General features: G+C 39.0%; 1 protein-coding gene and 1 pseudogene across 2 annotated transcripts in view; one reads left to right on the top strand and one right to left on the bottom strand.

The window, feature by feature from the left end:
• The window catches only part of MBTPS2 (membrane bound transcription factor peptidase, site 2), a 40999-nt gene extending 25122 nt beyond the window's left edge, over positions 1-15877 (bottom strand). For both annotated transcript variants that reach the window (XM_057538168.1, XM_057538167.1), the window contains exons 1-4: positions 15652-15877; positions 12655-12803; positions 10694-10928; positions 1019-1122 (exon numbers count right to left, since the gene is read on the bottom strand). In XM_057538168.1, coding sequence (XP_057394151.1) covers positions 1019-1122; positions 10694-10928; positions 12655-12803; positions 15652-15726 — 563 coding nt within the window. In that variant the 5' untranslated portion in view covers positions 15727-15877. The remainder of the gene's footprint in view (positions 1-1018; positions 1123-10693; positions 10929-12654; positions 12804-15651) is intronic.
• A 4311-nt stretch (positions 15878-20188) lies between these two features.
• LOC103019555 (nudC domain-containing protein 2-like) lies at positions 20189-20850 on the top strand (annotated as a pseudogene).
• The last annotated feature ends 490 nt before the right edge of the window (positions 20851-21340 follow it).

Genomic DNA, 21340 nt, shown 5'->3' with positions numbered 1-21340 from the left:
CTTGGCAGTGGGATTTTATAAAATATTACCCAAACTATTTCACAAACATATTATGAATGATTAAACTGTAATAACAATGCTTTTCTATGTAAAACCCTAAAAGCTGCAAAGTTAAGGTGGAAGTAAAGATGAAAGAGAGAAAAGAAAAAGTAGCCGACCACTTAAACCACTACATGGCACACCTGTGTAACAGTATATGCTCTGTCAAGATGAGGGTTTATTGCCAGTCAATAGACTCTTGTTCATAAGCAACTGGAAAGTAATAAGAAGTGATTAAATCTTCTCCTCTAAAACCTTTTATCTGGTCCACACACCCAAAGGATGAAACACATTGCCATCAGTATGTGTGTTCATTATGTGGGAGTGAAGGGGAGTTGTGACTCAATCTCTCCCCCCATCAGGATTTTACACATTTAGGAGTCTTTAAAATGCTCAGGTATAATTACAATGATACATTTGGATAGTCAAGACAAGAACATGGCATGATACTTGAAGCAAGTCCCAGGTCTCATCCTCCCTTATCTTCTTCCACTTGGATTTCTAGATAGGCTATGATATTTGTTAACAAACCCAGAGCTTTCAGTGTTCTTGCTGTAGCCAGCAGAGGCCATGAGTAGAAGCAGGAAAGTATTTCAGATGATGAGCCAAAGAAAGTACTAAGAAGGCAGGTGGATGGGCTTTGAGTGCAGTGGTTATCATTCTGATCCAGTGATGAATAGAAAGATTAGGTTTCAGGATTGGATGAAAATAGTGAAGAACCATGAGGATATAACCATGCTGGCAAAGGACAAAGGATAGAAAGACCCAGATTATAGATGTGCACATAGTTAATTGAGCATATTCATCAATATATTAATCTCTACAAAAGAGAAGTTACCTTAAAATAATAATGGTGGATATGCACTGGGCAGTATCCAAAGAAAGAAAAAGTATCAAATGTAGCAGATTTTAGTAATAAATCCTCCTAAATGAAAAGCTTCTTTGCATGGAATACAGAGAGAGAGGTAAATATCATTACCTAATAGCTGCTATCCCATGTCCAATTTCATGTACAACACCACTAATGAGGACTGCAGCGAAGAAATAGGTCAGTTGGTTGACGGGTAAATTTATGCCAGGAACCTGTTCACAGACACAATGATAAAGACACACTTGGGCACCAAGAGACCACGATGTTCACTCTGTACTAAAACTTAAACTTCCAAACTCAGTGTTCGGTAAGCTAAAAGTAATATGAACACCGATGGTCCACTTCTCCATTTCTATCATAATAAATATAAAAACACCAGTCAGTTTTTTTGAACTAGGCAGTTTTTGAGCTAAGCACAACACCAATCTAAAGAGAATAGGAAACACCAGGTTAAAAAGTTGAAACGTTAGCTTCCTGAAGTCTTTACCACGGGAAAGAATTAGGGAGCCTGGCATAGTGCCAGGGAAGGCAGAGTGGCAATGAAGGAGTCAGCAGCTGATCCACCCTCGAGGGCTGGCAGCCCGATTTGGGAATTCTTGTTACAGTTCCCACTCCTTCCGCTAAAGTGTTATTGCAAGGCTCCAAGTACTTATGTGAGTAATACAGGATGTCCCCACCCCCCTTCAATGAGTTTCATTTTAGTATTATCAAGTTATATGAGAGTTGATCATTAAAGGCAGTGTAATAAAGTGCCTTATTGGTGTGGGAGCACCAGGCCCTTCATTTCTTCTATCAGTTTGTCTAGTACATTGGTTAGAAAAATCATATCAAAGCGATACATAAATATTATACTAAAATTGAAATTTAATGCAGAAAGTAAGGCATTTGGAACATACAGACATGTTAAGGACCCACGTGCTCCTGACTGTTATACACTTAAGTTTGCTATTTTAAGGGCTGCAGAGTAAAATTATTTTTAGATACCCAAGAATCTTCTTGTAAGATAAATAATCGTTCCTAAGTTCTATTTCTCACAATCCAGGCAGTGGGACTCTAAAGGTATCCTTCTGGAGGAAAGTTCGTCTTTCTTTCATTAGTTAGTATTTTAAATTAATTACAAAATATGTTTAAAGCAGGAAAACTTGAAAACTCAAAGAATAATAGAAACTGTTCCTGTTCCCCAAACACAAAACAAAAAACCATTCTCAGTGTTTCAATGCATGTCTTTCCAATCTTTTCATGTACACATATTTTACAAAATTATACTCTTTTATTATAAATATGGTTTTGAAATCTACCCTTTTCACTTAATAGTATCACAAACATTTTCCCATGAGTATTTCTGGTTCAACATGATTTTTAATAGCTGCATTGTATTTCACGGAATAGACTGTTGGGCATTTAATTGTTTTAAAGGTTTCTGCTCTTATAAAATACTGTGATAAATATATTTGGACACATATACACAAATATTTGGGGGAATAAATTGTTAGACAAGCACGGTTGGTTCAGGCTCTGGGGACATATCATTTGGGTTTGGTGTTCTGGCTCCATCATAACTAGCTAAGGGACCTTGAGGAAGCTTGGATTATTCCTCCAGTACTTCAATTTCCCCATCATTAAAATGGAAATCACCGCATTTACATAAAAGGGTAATTCTGAGGATTACAGGAGATAATCCTTGTCCACTGTTTAACATTACGCCTAACAGAGAGGGTAATTATACACAAAATTTAAAGGACTTTGATACATATCAAACTGCTCTCCAAAAGCAGACACTTCAATAACCTTGGTTAAGCTCATTTTATTCAAATCTGCAATTTGAGAGGAATAAAAAGCATCCCATTGTTTGATTTCTATTTCTTTGATGATTATTAAGCTGAACATTCCCCCTACTTTTTGACCACTGATAGATCTTTTGTGAGTAGCCTACTCCCGACTTGTCAATTTTTTTCTCCTTAGAGTGTTCATGTTTTTCTTATTGTCTGTAAGATCACTTCAAGTATCAATTATCAATTCTCTGTGATAAACATCACAGATGCATTCCCAAGTTTTGCCTTTTAATTTTATTTTGCTTTTGGCTTTTTGATATATAAAAAATTTTATGTAGTCAAATCTATCAATATTCATGGTTTCTGCCATTAGTTTTATGCATATGTCTTTCTCATTCTGTGTTCCTATAAATAGAAACCTGTTTTTTTTTCTTTCAAGGTCTTTTATGATTTCACATTTTACTTTTAATTCAGTTGCAATTTATTTTTGTGTATAACAAAGGAATTTCACTTTTAAGCCTTTTTTAGTAACTGAAGAGGAGATTCAAACCATGCTGCTTGGATTGCTTTCTAAATTCATTGATTCCAAGAGTCCTTTCTCTAGTTATGAAACTAGCTTTCATAGTCATCATTTTTAACGTATTCATAACATTTCACTGAATGACAATCCCATAATTTAACCATTCCTCAATTACATATTGTGGTTGTTTCCAATTCTTCATAGTAATAAATGTTAGGATAAAGAGCTTGATGAATACTAATTTTTCTATAATTTGGAAGTGTTTCCTTAACCTAGAGTCCCAGATGTGGAAGTAAATGGTCAGAGGATATTTTTATGATGCTCATTATCTGAAGTTCTCTCTACTCAGACCCTACTAAGCAACTCTTTTCAAGAACATCAGTGTACCTTTTTCTACATATCTGCTCCATTCCCATGCTGTCAGGCATCTGTCTGTTCAGACCTGTAGTTTCCTTTTCTCTGATTCCTCTCTAAATTTATGTACTTAAGATTAATACTCATACATTCCCTCTATATCACAAAGTATTCAGGTTATCTTACCTTTATTTCAAATAAATCAGTAGCCTTGATCCAATAGGATATTGATTTCTTCTCTTTATTATTTCAGTGATGTAATAATGAAATAAGGTAAGGATCTGAACATGTGACTATACCAACAGATGGTAGGTCTTATTTGCTGGCAACAATACTCGACTGCCCATCTGTCTCGGCCGTGATCACACAGGGTATTAGATGTACCAAAATACTGATCTCTCAATAACATAGAGTGCCAGGTTTTGGAGAATTAATACTGAATGAGGCTGTAGGGAATTGTAGAGTAAACAGAAAGTATGTCCTCTAAGCTACAAGAGCTCATATCAAAGTCAGGAGATACAACAAACTTAAACAAAAATATGCCGGGTAGATATACAGAGGGCAGCTGACTTCTTAATGGTTCCAAAGCATGGTTCTCCTAACAGAATCAATATTTTGTGAGCTCTATGAGTAAGCTGAAAAGCAAACAGAAGAAATAATTTCTTCTGTAAATAACACTTTACCATTCAGGCAATGATTCTTTGGACATGATGCCAAAAGCACAAACAACAAAAGCAAAAATCAACACATAGGATTACATGAAACTCAAAAGCTTCTGCATAGCAAAAGAAACAACCAATGGCAGCCTACAGAATGGGAGAAAAGTTTTGTGAACCATATACTGGATAAGGGGTTAATATCCAAAACATATAAAGAACTAACAAAGCAAACAACCCCCCCGCCCAACAATCTGATTAAAAAATGGACAGAACTACTATTTAGTAGTTCCAAAGAAGACAGCAAACTGGCCAAAAAGGCACATGAAAAGATGCTCCACATAGCTAATCATCAGGGACATGCCAATCAAAACCACAATGAGATACCACCTCACACCTGTTAGAATGGCTATCATCAAGAAAAAAAGAGACAACACGGGTGCTGGCAAGGATGTGGTAACCCTTACACACTGTTGGTGGAAATATAAATTAGTCCAACCATTATGGAAAACAATATGGAGGTTCCTCAAAGAGTTAAAAATACATCTAAGGTATGATCCATCAATTCCACTTCTGGGTATATACCCAAAGGAAATGAAAATATTTCAATGAGATATATGCATATCTGTTTATCACAGCATTATTCACAATAGCCAAGATTATGGAAACAACCCAAATGATCACCAACAGATGAATGGATAAAAACAATGTGGTACATGTACATAAACAATGGAATATTACTCAGCTATGAGAAAGGAAGATATCCTCCCATTTGCAACAACATGGATAGACCTTGAGCACATGATGCTAAGCGAGATAAATCAGAGAAATACAAGTACAGTATGATATCACATATATGGAATCTAAAAAAGTCAAATCTATTAAAAAACAGAGAGTAAAATGGTGGTTACCAGGGGATGGGAGGGATATGAGTGACGGTATTTAAGGGTACAAACTTGTAACAAGTAGTAAATAAGCCACGGAGATCTAATGCACAGTATAAAGAATACAATCAATAAAATTGTACTATAATGATATGTGATAAATATTGCTCCAATGGCAATCATATTACAATAAATAGATGTATGAAAGTAACTCGCTGTACACCTTAAATTTGTAAATTGTAACATGTCAAATTTATCAAATAAAAAAATTAAAGAAACTTGTTAGCTTTCTTTCTGCCCGTGGACGCTGCCGAGTAAACATCATTAAAGTCTCCCCAGCTCCACTGTTGTCACGTCTAAATCAGAGTCTCCCAAAGAGCCCGAACAGCTGTGGAAGCTCTTCGTTGGCGGTTTGAGCTTTGAAACAACCGATGAGAGTCTGGGGAGCAATTCTGAGCAATGGGGAACGCTCATAGACAGTGTGGTAACGAGGGATCCAAACAACAAGCGCTCCAGAGGCTTTGGGTTTGTCATGTATGCCACTGTGGAGGAGGCGGATGCAGCCATGAAGGCAAGGCCATACAAGGCGGATGGAAGAGTTGTGGAGCCAAAGAGGACTGTCTCAAGAGAAGATTCTCAAAGACCTGGTGCCCACTTAACTGTGAAAAAGATTTTTGTTGGTGGCATTAAAGAAGACACTGAAGAACATCACCTAAGATATTATTCTGAATAGTATGGGGAAAAAATTGACTGGCTGAGGCAGTGGCAAAAAGAGAGGCTTTGCTTTTGTACCATTTGATGGCCATGACTCTGCAAACAGGATTGTCATTCAGAAATACCACACTGTGAAGTAAGGAAAGCCCTATCTAAGCAAGCGATGGCTAGTGCTTCATCCAGCCAAAGGGATCAAAGTGGTTCTGGAAACTTTGGTGGTGGTCACGGAGGTGGTTTTGGTGGGAATGACAACTTTGGTCGTGGAGGAAATGTCAGTGGTCGAGGTGGCTTTGGTGGCAGCCATAGTGGTGGCTATGGTGGCAGTGGGGATGGCTATAATGGGTTTGGTAATGACGGAAGCAATTTTGAAGGTGGTGGAAGCTACAATGATTTTGGCAATTACAACAATCAATGTTCAAATTTTGGACCCATGAAAGGAGGAAACTTTGGAGGCAGAAGGTCTGGCCCCTATGGGGGCTGAGGCCAATACTTTGCCAAACCACGAAACCAAGGTGGCTATGGCAGTTCCAGCAGCAGCAGCAGTAGCTATGGCAGTGGCAGAAGGTTTTAATTACTGCCAGGAAACAAAGCTTAGCAGGAGAGGAGAGCCAGAGAAGTGACAGGGAAGCTACAGGTTACAACAGATTTGGGAACTCAACCAAGCACAGAGGTGGCGGGGAGTTGCTACAAAGACATGTTTTAGACCAGCGGTCCCCAACCTTTTTGGCACCAGGGACTGGTTTCATGGAAGACAGTTTTTCCATGGACCGGGGAGGGGGAATGGTTCAGGTGGTAATGCAAGCGATGGGGAGCGATGTGGAGTGGCAGATGAAGCTTCGCTCGCTCGCTCGCCCGCCACTCACCTCCTGCTGTGCGGCCCGGTTCCTAACAGGCCGCGGACCACTAGTGGTCCACGGTTCAGGGGTTGGGGACCCCGGTTTTAGACAATACTCCTGTGTTTGGGCAAAAAAACCCCGAGGACTATATTTGTGACTAATTGTATAATAGGTTTAGTTTCTATTCTGTGGAAAGTGTAAAGCATTCCAACAAAGGGTTTTAATATAGATTTTTTTTTGTACCCACACTGTTGATTGCTAAATGTAATAGTCTGAATAAATGTGACACTGAATAAATGTGTCTTTAAAAACAAACAAAAACAAAAACAAACTTGTTAAACTGAAATAAAACCAAAAAGCCAAAAAACACCTTTTGCCATTCTAATCCTAGCAGGCAGACAGGCCAGTGATCATATTTCCTCCAAGCCTGCTTCTTTCTCTACTATCCTCTTTCTTGGCAAACAATAACCAGTCATGCAGCCTGAAAGTCATCCTCGACTTTCTTCTCCTTCCAGCCTCACATTCAATTAATGACTGAGGTCTGAGAACTCCACTGCAAAAGATCCCTTGAATCCAGCCCCTTCATTCTCCTTACCACTAATTTAGTTTAGATCTTTATAACTTCTAACGTGAATTATTCCAAATGCTCTCTTAAATGGTCTCCCCATCTTTGGTGAAACCCTACTCCAGTCCATTTTGCACAGACTTGTTATCTACAGATAAAATCAAAACTTCTTAGAATGGCCCTTCATAACTCAGACCCTACCTATATCTCCCATCTTATCTCCTACACCATATACCTTCCACCATATACCACTTAGATACAGGTCAAAGTTACTTTATAGTTCCTTGAGGAATTATTGGTCTTTTCTAAGGGAGTAGAGCATACTGTGCACAGGCTCTGAGGTCAGTGGTGGGTGAGTGATGGACCCACCATTTACTAGCTGTGACCACAGGCAAGTGACTTAACAGCTCTGTGCCTTGGTTTTCTCATCTGTGAATCAGGGATAACAACAATACTTACCTCTAGACTGCTGCAGGAATAAAATAAAATAGGCACAAAAACCTCACATGGGAAGCACTGCATATTAACTAGGTTTTTTGTTTTTTAAATAAATTTATTTATTTTATTTATATTTATTTTTGGCTGCATTGGGTCTTCGCTGCTGCGTGCGGGCATTCTCTAGTTGCGGCGAGCGGGGGCTACTCTTCGTGGCGGTGCGTGGTCTTCTCATTGTGGTGGCTTCTCTTGTTGCGGAGCACAGGCTCTAGGCGCATGGGCTTCAGTAGTTGCGGCACGCAGGCTCAGTAGTTGTGGTGCACGAGCTTAGTTGCTCCGTGGCATGTGGGATCTTTCTGGACCAGGGCTCGAACCCGTGTCCCCTGCACTGGCAGGCAGATTCTTAACCACTGTGCCACCAGGGAAGCCCCTAACTAGGTTTTATTATTAGTACTATTATTCCCTCTGCCTTTCCATGTTATATGGTTCCCTCTGTTTCTGGCATGCTCAACTGCCATCTTCCTTTCCCAGGCTATGTGGACTCTCCTTACCCTTCCCTTCTCCTCTACTCTCTTCCCAGTGCCAGGCACACCTCAGCAGGGCTTGTCTTTGTTCCTGCAGCACCTTGTACTCTGTCCAACTGTAGAAAATCATAGCAGCTCTCCCTCTAGACTAAAAGTTCTGTAAGTGCTAGGATTGGATTTTGTTCCCTGTATAAGCAGGACTAAGCACAAGGCCAGTAGGCAGACTACACTCAGTAAATGTTTGCTGAAGAAATAAATCATCTCATCTGAGGCCTCACCCCCCTGAATCCTTTTAACCTCTAAGAAAGAGCTATTACCATAGGAGAGATTCTTTATTTTTTGCTACGAATGACTTGTAATCTTCCCATAGTGACCCAGCTAGTAGAGGCCACAAAGAGATGAGTTAAAAAAAATATCTGTCAATCTTGAATAGACATTTTTCCAAAGAAGACATACAGATAGCTAACACATGAAAAGATGCTCAACACTGCTAATTATTAGAGAAATGTAAATCAAAACCACAATGAAGTATTACCTCACACCTGTCAGAATGGCTATCATCAAAAAGTCTACAAATAACAAATGTTGGCGAGGATGTGGAGAAAAGGGAACTCTTGTAAACTGTTGGTGGGAATGTAAATTAGTGCAGCCGCCATGGAAAACAGTATGGAGGTTCCTTAAAAAGCTAAAAATAGGACTACCATATGATCCAGCAATCCCACCCCTGGGTATATATATGAAAAAAACAATAACACTAATTCGAAAAGATACACGCACTCTAATGTTCATAGCAGCACTATTTACAATAGCCAAGACATGGAAACAACCCAAGTGCCCATCAGACGAATGGATTAAGAAGATGTACTTATATATATACACTGGAATATTACTCAGACACATAAAAGAATGAAATACTGCCATCTGCAGCAATGTGGTTGGACGTACAGAATATTATGCTTAGTGAAATAAGACAGAGATAGACAAATACTGTATAATATCACTTATATGTGGAACCTAAAAAATAATACAAATGAATGTATATGCAAAACAGAAACAGACTCACAGATATAGAAAACAAACCTGTGGTTACCAAAGGGGAAAAGGAAGAAGGGAGGGACAAATTAGGGGCATTAACAGATACAAACTACTATATAGTTTGTATATTTGGGATGAAGTGAGAGAGTAGAATTGACACATATACACTACCAAATGTAAAATGTATGGCTAGTGGGAAGCAGCTGCATAGCACAGGGAGATCAGCTCAATGCTTTGTGACCACCTAGAGGGGTGGGATAGGGAGGACAGGAGGGAGGCTCAAGAGGGAGGGGATATATGTATACTTACAGCTGATTCACTTTGTTGTACAACAGAAACTAACACAACATTGTAAAGCAATTATACTCCAATAAAGATATAAAAATAAAATAAAATAAAGTAAAATAGATAAGTAACATGGATATACTGTATAGCACAGGGAATTACACCCATTATCTTGTAATAACCTACAATGGAATTTAATCTGCAAAAATACTGACTCACTATGCTGTATACCTGAAACTAACATAATACTGTAAATCAACTATACTTCAATTTTAAAAAAAGTCACTAACTCATATAGTCTATTTCATTCATAAGAACACGATTAAAAACATAACATCCATGACTCATGGAAATGGAAACTATTAACGTAAAAAATCTAAAATTGAAGTTAGTCAGTGGTTAAGCACCCTTTCAAACTCTGGAAACATGAATTGATAAGGTATTGGTCTACACATGTGCTTTAAAGTGGGAATTATTTTAAGTAGCTTACAGTCAAAGGAGTACAACTCAGCACATTATTCTTCATATCAAGAAATCACAGTGATCATTCAAAAGGTCTTTTACCTTTAATTGAAAGGATATTATTGCTTAAGAATCTGAAAGCCATGAAGAAGAAAGGGGAACATTTTGCATAGGATTAAGATGCAATTTATTTCTACATTACAGAGATCTTAAATCAGTATGCTTATTCCTTGACAGTAACAATTATTCAACACCTCAAGAAGACAACATGAATTACCAAGTTAGGTATAAAACAAGCTACAGGTATATATTTTACAACACAGGGAATAGAGCCGATATTTTATAATAACTATAAATGGAGTATAACTTTTAAAAATTGCGAATCACTATATGGTACACCCACAACTTATATAATATTGTACAGCAACTATACTTCAATTAAAAAAAAAACCTTGCACTGAAAAAAAAAAAAAGACAACATGAATTAAATCGAATACTTGTGTAATTGTTGACAGTCTTAGTGGTGGTCCATTTGTTCTATTATTACTACCACTACTCCACATCGCAACAATTCTTTGCTATACTCTTACTAATGATTTTGTTTAAGCAAGTAATTTGAGAAATTGTGAGACTTTTCATTTATTTCATATTTATATTATAGATAGGAATTATGGTATCCAGAAGAAATTTCTTATATCTATGTTTCAATAAAGCTACTTAAAGCAATAAGAAGGCACTTACCACAACTTGTAGCACCTGTTCGTTGTGAAGTGAGGAAGAGGAAGAGGATGAAGAGGAGGAGGAAGAAGAGGAAGAGGAGGAAGAGGAGGAGGAGGAAGAAGAGGAAGAAGAGGAGGAAGAATAAGAAGAGGGAGAGTCAGACATCATTTGGCCTAAAGTCTGCATCAGTGTTTTCCCCAGAAGAAAAAAAGAGCTGAACATGGCAATTACACCAAACACCATTCCAAAATTGAACCTGTCAAGAGGAAAAAAATTACATAAATGTACAATTCCTCACAATTCATGGACTAAAAAATTCATTAACCAGCCACCTTTCATAGCTTCAAAACAATATCTAAAAATTTCAATAACTCTTCTTTTTCCTACTTGAAGTTCAGATACTTGACTGAAGCATGGGCACTAGTCTCTTTAAGCAGTTATAATTTACAATTCCCTCATAACTGAAGAGGCTGAATGTTGTTCCCAATAAAAAGTTTGTTTCCTCTCATATTTTTTTGCTCATTTACATAGCATTGTTTTGATCTTGTTCTCATGTAGTTATGAAAGCTCTTTTGACATTATAGACATCCATTCTTTTTCATCTACCAATTCTTTTGTTTGCATTTTATTTTACTTGAATTTTGTAATGAGCTTAAATATTAACATGGTGAAACTTAAGTTTCTTTCTTCTACTCTTTTAATAATTAGAAATCACTCCTCTATAGTTGGGGATAATCTATTACATTTTCTAACTTTCTGATAAGTTGTGTTTTTCAAGGCACTTGTCCATTTCATCTAAATAGTCAAATTTATAGGTATATAACTGTTCACAATAGTTTCATTTTTCAAAATGAGTCTCACTCCATTCTCTCATTGACAAGGGCTTGGGTTCAATCCCTGGTTGGGGAACTAAAATCCCAGAAGCCGCATGGTGTGGCCAATAAATAAATAAATAAATAAAAGTAAAATAAAACAAGTCTCAGAATCTATAGTAATGTTTCTCCTTTCAATTCTGATTTTTAGTTATTTTGTTTGCTTTTTTTCTTGATCAGTCATGGTAGGAGTTTACTAATTTTATTAATCTTTTCAAAGTACCAACTTTTGGCTTTGCTGATTTTCTCTACTGTATACTTTCTATTTCACTGATTTCTGCTCTTATCTTTATTGTTTCTGTTTTGTTTGCTTTGATTTGCTGTTGCATTTTCTGCTTTTTGATGACCTGATTGTTTATATTTAGCTCTACTCTAGTTGGAGCTAAATTTTTAACAAAAAGGAATTTCGACAAAGGCCCCCTACTGCCATACTAGAAATTCTGTCAAGTACAGAAACTGTCAGTCTCTAGGGTGTCCCAGAGATCATTGTAAACACTATAAACACTATAAACCATGATTTTAAAAATATTTTAAATTAAAGGGATATGCCTGGCATAGCCAGAGGGCTCCAGGACCCTGCTGCTGTAACCTGGCTGGCCATTTTCCTGATTGGTTTGTGTGTATGCCTTACTGGATGATAAGTATTTTAAATATCCTTGCCCTGGATGGGTATCACAGAAGAATTATAGAGGAAAGCCTGCAGACTTTTGGGAGCCCTATGACTCCCAGGACCCTTGTTTCTATCTGTCATGATGGGGGAGAGAATTCTCCAGGATTATTTTCCTGGTGGAAAATGCTCCATATGCTTTTTGCCTTTCTATTGGTGTATAACTTACACAAAGTGCCTAAGTCTTAAGCATACAGCTCATTGAATTTTCACATATGTGTACCGATGTATCCACCACTCAGATCAAGACATAGAACCTTGATTTTGAATGTATGCAAAAGCACAATGATGCAATCCCATGAATTTATATAAAGCCAGAAAGTTTTTACATTGTCAACATTTTAAAACTCAATAAATTGAAAATGATGGAAACAGTTCACTTAACAAGTATTTCTCATGATCACAATGACTAATTTAAACCAAAAAGAGAAAATAAAGAATACCACTGGTAAAGCATCCTTGCTTTCCGCCGTCCCCAACTGTAAAAGGCACGATTGAAAACAGCAGTCTGCCATCTTATGTGAAAAGGGGAGATGCTCAATCCGTTGTTTTCCAGCCAGTCTTCATAAGAATGTTTAAAATACACAGATGACTAAGAGAGAAAGAAAAGTTCCACATCACTGAATTTTGAAGAATAATTTATAAGGTTTAAGAAAATAAAAGTGTTTTCTACAGGAACGCAAGATACTGGCTAATCAAATGTTTATAATTTTAAAACTTTATGTTTATTCTTCAGGATATTAAAGTAAGAGTCTTGGACTAGCTGATCTGCTGAAGTCAGGGTCTGGCAAACTATGGCCCACGGGCAAAAAAGTTTGCTGACCTTTGCTTAGAACAGCGTTGTCCAATAGACATACAATGTGAGCTACAAGTGCAAGCCACATATGTAATTTTTAATTTTCTAGTAGCCGAATTTTAAAAGGCAAACAGAAACAGAGGTTAATTTAAATGTATTTTTAACTCAAAATATCAAGATATTAACATTCAAAATATAATTAATATATTGAAACACTTCACATTCTATTTATTTACTTACTTACGCATTAAGTCTTTGAAATTCAGTGTCAGCTTTACACTTATAGCACATCTCTATTCGGACTAGCCCCATTTCAAATGCTAGATGGCCACATGTAGTTAGTGGCTACCATACTGGACAGCACAGGTCTAGAAGCCTTGTTACCAGAGAAAGAGGTCTTTTGTTGTAATTAAAAAAGATCCCCAGCCAATCCAACAGAGGGGACAGGTTAGTTGGAATTGGTGCTTTCTATCCTCTTCTGAGCAACAACCCTAAGAAATTAGGCTGAATTTGACCATGAAAAAGTACAAAACTTATCTAAAGCCACCTTCGTCTCAGTAACTTCTTACATTCTTCACTGTTGGGGAGACAGCTGCTTATACGCAGCCTAACAAAGAGTTTTATCTTTAGGGAAGTTCGAAGTCCTTGAGTAATGTAAGATTTTGGATAACATAAGGCTGTTTTACATGCACTGCCACTGACCTCTTACCTCTTACAGTAAGTATGGTTAAGTATTTTGTCATATAGATGCCCATCCATTTGAGAAACTTATCTAGAAGGATATTTCAGCCCTATCACAGTCATAAAATGACCTGAGTCTGAATATAGGTATCTGTTTGCCTTTGGATCCACAAAGCTCTCTGCTCTCAATCTTCAGGTGAAGTTACTAAACCTGCTTGTCTTCTAGGACTTGGAAAAGGAGAGTGACACACCCCTCCAGGTGTCTACTGAGGAAATCCTAGACAAACCAAGGGTGGAACAGCAGACCAAGTTAGAAGCAGAGAAGCTGAAGGTGCAGGCTCCTTAAAACCTGAGGTCTCTCCATTCCCCAAGCAGATACTCTGAATGAGAGTTCGGTCTTTCGCTCAAGGAATAGTGCTCTCTTAGCGAGTTAGCAGCTGTTACTGAAATTAAAGTGACATCCTGATCACCTCACACACTGGACCAGAGACTATAGAGGTTTGAAAAATTCTTTTTATTTTGGATTTTTGTCACACATGCAACATGAAGAAATCATGTGGCTTTGTTTTTTCCAAACAACAAAATCACTGTTTAAACAAGCAGTGGCCTGTACTGCTCATGACATGCTAAGCACTGTGCCAAGTATGTGCAGAGAAAGCACTTGGGGATCTTATGAGGATGCAGATTCGGATTCTGTGGGTCAGGAATGAGGCCTGAGATTCTACATTTCTGACAGGCTCCCAGATAATGCCAAGTGCTGCTGGTCCTTGAATCTCAGGTTGAGTAGCAAGGCTCTATGTGGATGAATTAATGAAATCCTCCCTATAATCTCAGGAGAGCTTTACAATTATTATGCCTATTTTAAAGATGAAGTAATGGAGGAACAGAGAGTAATTTGCCCAAGCTCTCAATGGATAGGAAGTGGCAGAGCGCAGCCCTTGCTCTAAGGATTCAACTGTATAATCTCACTTTGCAAGTTTGAATGCAACAAAGCAACAAAAGTATCATTTTGCTGTTAAGCCTAAACCACACAATACTAAACTACAGTATTCTATTTAAAACAGTATTCATAACATGAAGGTTTGACTAGTCATAATTGGAATTTTCATTAAATATTTGAGAATTGACATGATTTTTTTCCACGCATACAATACTCCCACCCCCAATATGCAATTCCGAAAGGCTGCCTGAAGCATGTGGTCAGACAACTGTCCATAATATCTGCTACCCAAATAAAAATGGGCCGTGCACCCAGGGTGTGTGTGGGGCGGGGGTGGGAGTATTAAGGGGGGGTTAGTGTGAAGAAACGGCGTCTAAGATACGAATGAGAATTCGAGTAGTCAGAAACTAGTTATCTAAAGCCTTGCTACTTTGAAGTATGGTCTGTAGATTGGCAGCATTGGTAGCACTTAGGAACTGGTTAGAAATGCAGAATCTTAGGCCCCCGCCCCAGACCTGCTGAATCAGAATGTGCATTTTAACCGGAACCCCAGATGGTCATAAGCACTTTAAAGTTTGAGACCACTGATGTAAATCACAACTTGATTTAGATTCATTCCAATACCAGTCTCTGGAGGGTCGTGGCCTTAAAGACAATGAGGGCAAACAGTGTCTTTCCCAGGAGGATATTTTATTTCCTTCCAGGTGCAATGCCGCGGGGTTTGGCAGGGCCCCGGCCCTCCCGAACCCACTACCGGCGCCTCCCGGGCAGGACCCGAAGGCTGCGGGGCCTGCAGAGCCCCGCAATGAGACTGCAGCAGCTGCGCAGGCCGCCACACCCCTCCCGCGGCCAGCCGTGCTTTATTTACTCCATGGGACCGGGCGCCACGCGGAAGGCCGCACGTGGGTTCCGGTCGCACGGCTTTCAGCCCGGGAGGCACAAGGCAGGGGAAGAGAAAAGGCCTAGGGCCTTGCGCCCCGGCCCTGGCACCGCGGGCTTGGGCCTTAGGCCCGAGGCCCTCACCTTCAACACCAAGTCGGTCAGGTAGACGGCAGTCCAGCCGCCCACCACCACCACCACCAGCGATACCGGAATCATGGCAGCGGCGGGGGCAGCGGAGGGAAGGCGAGCGCCGGCGTCCTCCCTGCGAGCCGCAACCAGCCGGCCGCGCGGCGCCTACAGCCCCAGCATCTGCGCAGGAACCCAGCTGCCACCGGCTCCTTTTTCGTGGTGGCGTCGTTTCCTTCCGGATCCTTCTGGTGGGTCGCACGAACGGCAGTGTGCGCACCGGAAAAGGGCGTGGGGGCTTATTTTCGCGGGGCACTCGGGCGCCGCTGTCTAGGTATCAAGTAGACTGCGGCTGCCAGCCCTCTAGCGATTTCTTAGGCTTTGGCCCTCCCTGCTGTCTGCTCTCCATTCTCCGGTTCTGGTCTGGGGTTTGCGGTTCCTTTTAATCTAGTGGGGGTTTGGGTAATCCCAAATAATAATCGTCTCCGCCGCTCAGACTCTGTCATAGGTATCCAGATTTAAGTTAATTATGTTTATTCGTTCTTTTAATTGAAGCGTAATTTACATATAGCGAAAACACAATACGGATCTCAACTATTTCGATGAGTTTTGATAACTATATATCTGTGTACCCTAATAAAAATAGAGAACATTTCCATCTCAGAAATTTTCTTCGCTCGCTTCCCGGTTAATCCTCTCCTCGCCCTCCCATCAACCCTTTTCTAATTTTTAAATCTTTGTGTAAATAGAATCATACAATAAGTACTCTTTTGTGTCCGGCTTATTTCGTTCAACATGATTTTTTTGAGCTTTAGGTTCTTTTCTCAACCTCTTCCATTATAAAATTTGAGATTGGTGCTACATTAAAAAAAAAAGTTCTGAACATCTGTACATATTTTTTTGTTGACGTTCACCTGATTATATTGACCTGGAGCAGTGGTTCTCAACCTTGGCTGTAACATTAGGATCACCAGGGGGCTTTAAAAATTCCTGATGCCCGTTCTGTAGCTTAGACCACTTGAATCAGAATTTCAGAATGAGATCCAAGCATCAGTATTTTTTAAACTCAGGTCATTCCATTGTGCAGCCAAGAGTGAGAACCACGGAAGGAAAACTAGTATTTATGGAGTTTTGTTTGTTTGTTTGTTGTTTCTTTGTTTTTTGCATTCTCTTAAGGTCCAAGTCTTTAAAAGTTGTTTTTACTTTTCTGGAAAATCATCATTAGCAATAGTAATACTAATACCGAAATATTGAGAACATAATACTAGCTTAAGAACAAGTATCCCAAATAAAAATGCACCCTCAGCTTTCTCCAAAGTAAAAATATAGTGTCATACTAGGAACCTGTATGACAGATACTGTTACTCATTTGCCTCACTCTCCCATACTTTTCCTAAAGTTTTAATAATTTAGCACCATATCTCCCTAGCTTCAAGAAACCTTATGACTCAGTTTTACATCTTCTTGCCTATATGTGTGTATGTGTGTTGTTTTAAAATGTTTCAATTTATTTTGGACAAAGCTAGGTATAACTATAAAAGTTTATATTCAAGCACCCTGTGACTCCACAGTTTTCCATGTACAGGTATCCCGAAAGTCTTAGTGCAGTTTTAATACTTTCAGAAGTATAAATGCCGAAAACTTGCAAAAAGCATCACTTGAAAATTTATTTAAATTTCTTTTACACTATTTAATTTGGTGAATTTTGAGTAATTTTAAATTTCAAATTTTTAAGTCCCCCTAACTGAGGATGGCAAACGTTGACTGAAACAAAAAATTGAATTACATTTATTATTCAAAAATTCCCGAGACCAAAGAAGCATGAAATAAATTTAAATAATTTTATTTTTCAAGTGATGTTTTGTGTAAGTTCATAGAGTTTGTACTTCTGAAGTTATTAAAGCTTAAAACTACACTAAGACTATTGGTACACTATTGTATTTGAACTGACCTTTGTTTGCTCTTGTATAATGACTGTAGTTTTTAACACTGTTCTTTCCTAGGATGAGAAAATTTACTTAAGAATTAAAATGTCTTCTCTTTTGTTAGCCTGAAGCCTTGTCTGGACCACTTGCTGGGACAAAAACCAGTTACTGTGTGGCTGATTACCCAAAATATGTAGGAAATGAGTTGATTGTGTTTTTCTGTTCCCAACCTAAAATTTTACTTGTTCAACTGACTTGGTGTTCTCATCAGGGACCCAGCAGTCAAAACAAAACACTGAATAGAATCCTGCTGGTTTCTGGAATTTATCAGTAGTGGAAGCCAGCTGGTGGCAGCAGAAGAGACAAGACAGAGGATGCAAGGTGGCAGCAAAAAACACCTGTATTCCATAAGATCAAGGTATTCTTCCTTAGAAGAAATGTGACCTAATTTACAAATAGTTTCAGGTTTCTGTCAAGTAATTATCTTGAAGGACGCACAGCCAGGCTTTTATTCATATCATTTTTATTTAGTATATATATATATATATATATTTTTAATTTTTATTTATTTATTTATGGCTGTGTTGGGTCTTCGTTTCTGTGCGAGGGCTTTCTCTAGTTGCGGCAAGTGGGGGCCGCTCTTCATCGCGGTGCGCGGGCCTCTCATTATCGCGGCCTCTCTTGTTGCGGAGCACAGGCTCCAGACGCGCAGGCTCAGTAATTGTGGCTCACGGGCCCAGCTGCTCTGCAGCATGTGGGATCTTCCCAGACCAGGGCTCGAACCCGTGTCCCCTGCACTGGCAGGCAGATTCCCAACCACTGCGCCACCAGGGAAGCCTATTCAGTATATTTTTTTTAGAGGGGCACCAAAAATACATCTTGGCTGAATGCAAAACAGCTACTACATGTTAGGGACTTCCCTGGCTGTCCAGTGGTTAAGACTCCATGCTTCCACTGCAGGGGGCACGGGTTCAATCCCTGGTTAGGGAACTAAGATCCCACATGCCACATGGCGTGGCTGAAAACAAACAAACAAAAACCAGCTACATGTTAAAAATCAGTATTTGGCTGAAGCAGAATATCACTATTATATAATAAACTTCTGAGATACCAGAATCAACATGAAATATAAAAATTAGATAATATTAATTTTAAAATATTATAATTTTGTTGTAAAATGTAAGTATTCAGATTTTTAGAGTTTGACATCCCCTTCAGGAGTGTTTATTTCTCATCAATGTAAGCTGATAGTTTGCTTCTGGGGTCATTATACTCTATGTTTATGACACTAACTTACACCAGTCAGGATAAGCTAGGTTATGCTTAGGAAACAAGACCTAAAATCCCACTGGCTTAAAATGACAAAGATTTATTTTTTGTTTGTGCTGCATATCCAACAGGGGTTGGTAGAATGATGGAGACTCCATTTTATCATGCCCAGTTCTCAAAGCGAGGCTCAGGATTTAATGCAGCAGAGAAAGAGAGGACTAGAGTGTTTACCACTGGTTGCGAAATGCTATGGCCCAGACATGCACATGTTCCTTCCACTCCAGCTTCATGAGCCAAAACTAGTCAAATAGCTGTTCCTAACTTAAAGGGCAGAACGAGTGTAATCCTCTGTATACCTAGAAGTAGAGAAGAATATACCTGGAAGTAAACAGTAGTGCCATCTACCACATAAATAGATGCTCTCTTTCATCTATGGAGGGCAGTGTAACAGAAAATGTTTGGTTAGTGCTGCCATTATGGGATACTGCTAGTATTGATGCCGCCACAAAATTATTAAGCTTTCCTTTCTCTTTAATAGGAACTGACTAAGATAAAGGCTCATGTCTGTTTTTTTTTTTTTTGGCCGCGCTGTGCAGCATGTGGGATCTTAGTTCCCCAACCAGGGATCGAACCTGCACCCTCTGCAGTGGAAATGCTGAGTCTTAACCACTGGACGGCCGGGGAAGTCCCTCATCTCTATTTTATATCCTCAGCTTGGTGTGGTTGCTGATGATGGTGCAGTTTGGTTGAAGCAGCCCCACAGACGCAAGCTTCTAGTCCCAGGTGAAGAAAATATTTTTTGAATCTTTTCTGAAAGTATTATCCGCGCTTATATTTTTTACTCCAAATATATATATATATACACACATACACACACACACAATATTTGCCTGCAATTGCTGCTTTACACAGTCAACGTGAATAAAATTTGTCCTTAAACCTTGGTTCTAAAACTGTGGCAAAGGAGCAGTACAATTGGCTTTCAAGAAACCAGTCATCTGGGTTTTTCCATTTATATTTCAGTTTCATTTCATGTACACCAGTCTCAGCATCTTCCTGGAGGAGAATGGTAAGAGAATCTTTTCAGCCACTGTCATGTAAGAAATACTTGTACTGTGAAATCATCAGTTTGATTACTTCTTCCTCAGGTTCCAGAAAGCAAAGTATTTTTCTCTGCAAGCAGTTTTAATAAGTTAAGATATATTGTTTTCATCTAAAAAGCATGTTTAGTTTTGCTCTAGATGGCTTTTAAACACGTAGTAGCTGCTATTCCATCTTGTTTAAACATCTTGTTAAATGTATGACAAGGCGATTCAAAAACCTTTGGATGGCCACCGGGGCCAGGAGGCGACCGGAGTATGTCAGCCCCGTTTGAGGAGCGCAGTGGGGTGGTTCCATGCAGAACACCGTGGGGCCAGTGGTACCAGATCTTGGAGGAGGTGTTCATTGAAGTTCAGGTGCCGCCAGGCACTCGCGCCCAGGATATCCAGTGCGGCCCGCAGAGCCGGCATGTGGCGCTGGCTGTGGGTGGCCACGAGATCCTCAAGGGCAAACTCTTTGATTCTACAATAGCTGATGAGGGAACGTGGACTGTGGAGGGTAGAAAAATGGTCCGTATTGTTCTTATAAAGAGAGATGCAGCAAATTGTTGGACTTCTATTCTGAAATCTGAGTATGCAGCTGATCCTTGGGTGCAAGACCAAATGCAGAGAAAACTTCCAGAAAGAAAATCCTGGTTTTGACTTCAGCGGAGCAGAAATCTCAGGAAACTACACTAAAGGTGGACCAGATTTCTCAAATCTTGAGAAATATCTGTGAACTTGCTGCATTTTGTGGATCCTAGCAAATGTTGCCAGCTTAATCAAAGGAACAGATTATGTGGTGGAAGAAAAATGTGGATGCCTACAGTTAACAAATTGCAAAATATATTTAAATATGGTTCTGAAAATTGCATTCAAATATGATTTACATAGGAAACAAATACTGTAGGAACTATTCTACTGATATACGGTAGCTTATTTTTTGGACTTGTTTTTGCTCAGCATGAACTTTCATATGCTGCGGTTTACTAATATCATATTTAACCTGTATTTTTAATACAAAAAACTTTAGGGTATAGATCATGTGAAATGACAGGGTGCCTTCAGGGAAAATTAAGTTTTTCTTTCAATAAGTGTGATGCAGGAATAATGTTCAATAAACTCTTCTACATAGGAAAAAAAAAACCAAAAACCTTTGTACATCATGTATTCTTGTCTTTGACTGAAGTATGAGGCAGTGGCCCACTATCTTTCTGCTTATAGACAGTTATAATTGCTTTCGGATTACAGTACTGAAGGTTATATGAACAAAACACTGTATGCTTATGATTCCTAAATCACTCTTACCCTTTACCATGTTTGTTCTATTATCCAGAACAATTGACACATTTTGAAACTGATTTTCCATCCTATAAGTAGTTCTTCAGTCAGAATGCATTATGTTGATAGCTGTGTGAGGGAGGCCTCAAC

Source organism: Balaenoptera acutorostrata, chromosome X, assembly GCF_949987535.1.
Source record: "Balaenoptera acutorostrata chromosome X, mBalAcu1.1, whole genome shotgun sequence".
Classification (NCBI taxonomy): Eukaryota; Metazoa; Chordata; class Mammalia; order Artiodactyla; family Balaenopteridae; genus Balaenoptera; species Balaenoptera acutorostrata.
Note: the sequence above shows the minus strand (reverse complement) of the source record. Positions and strands in the feature narration are given on the sequence as shown.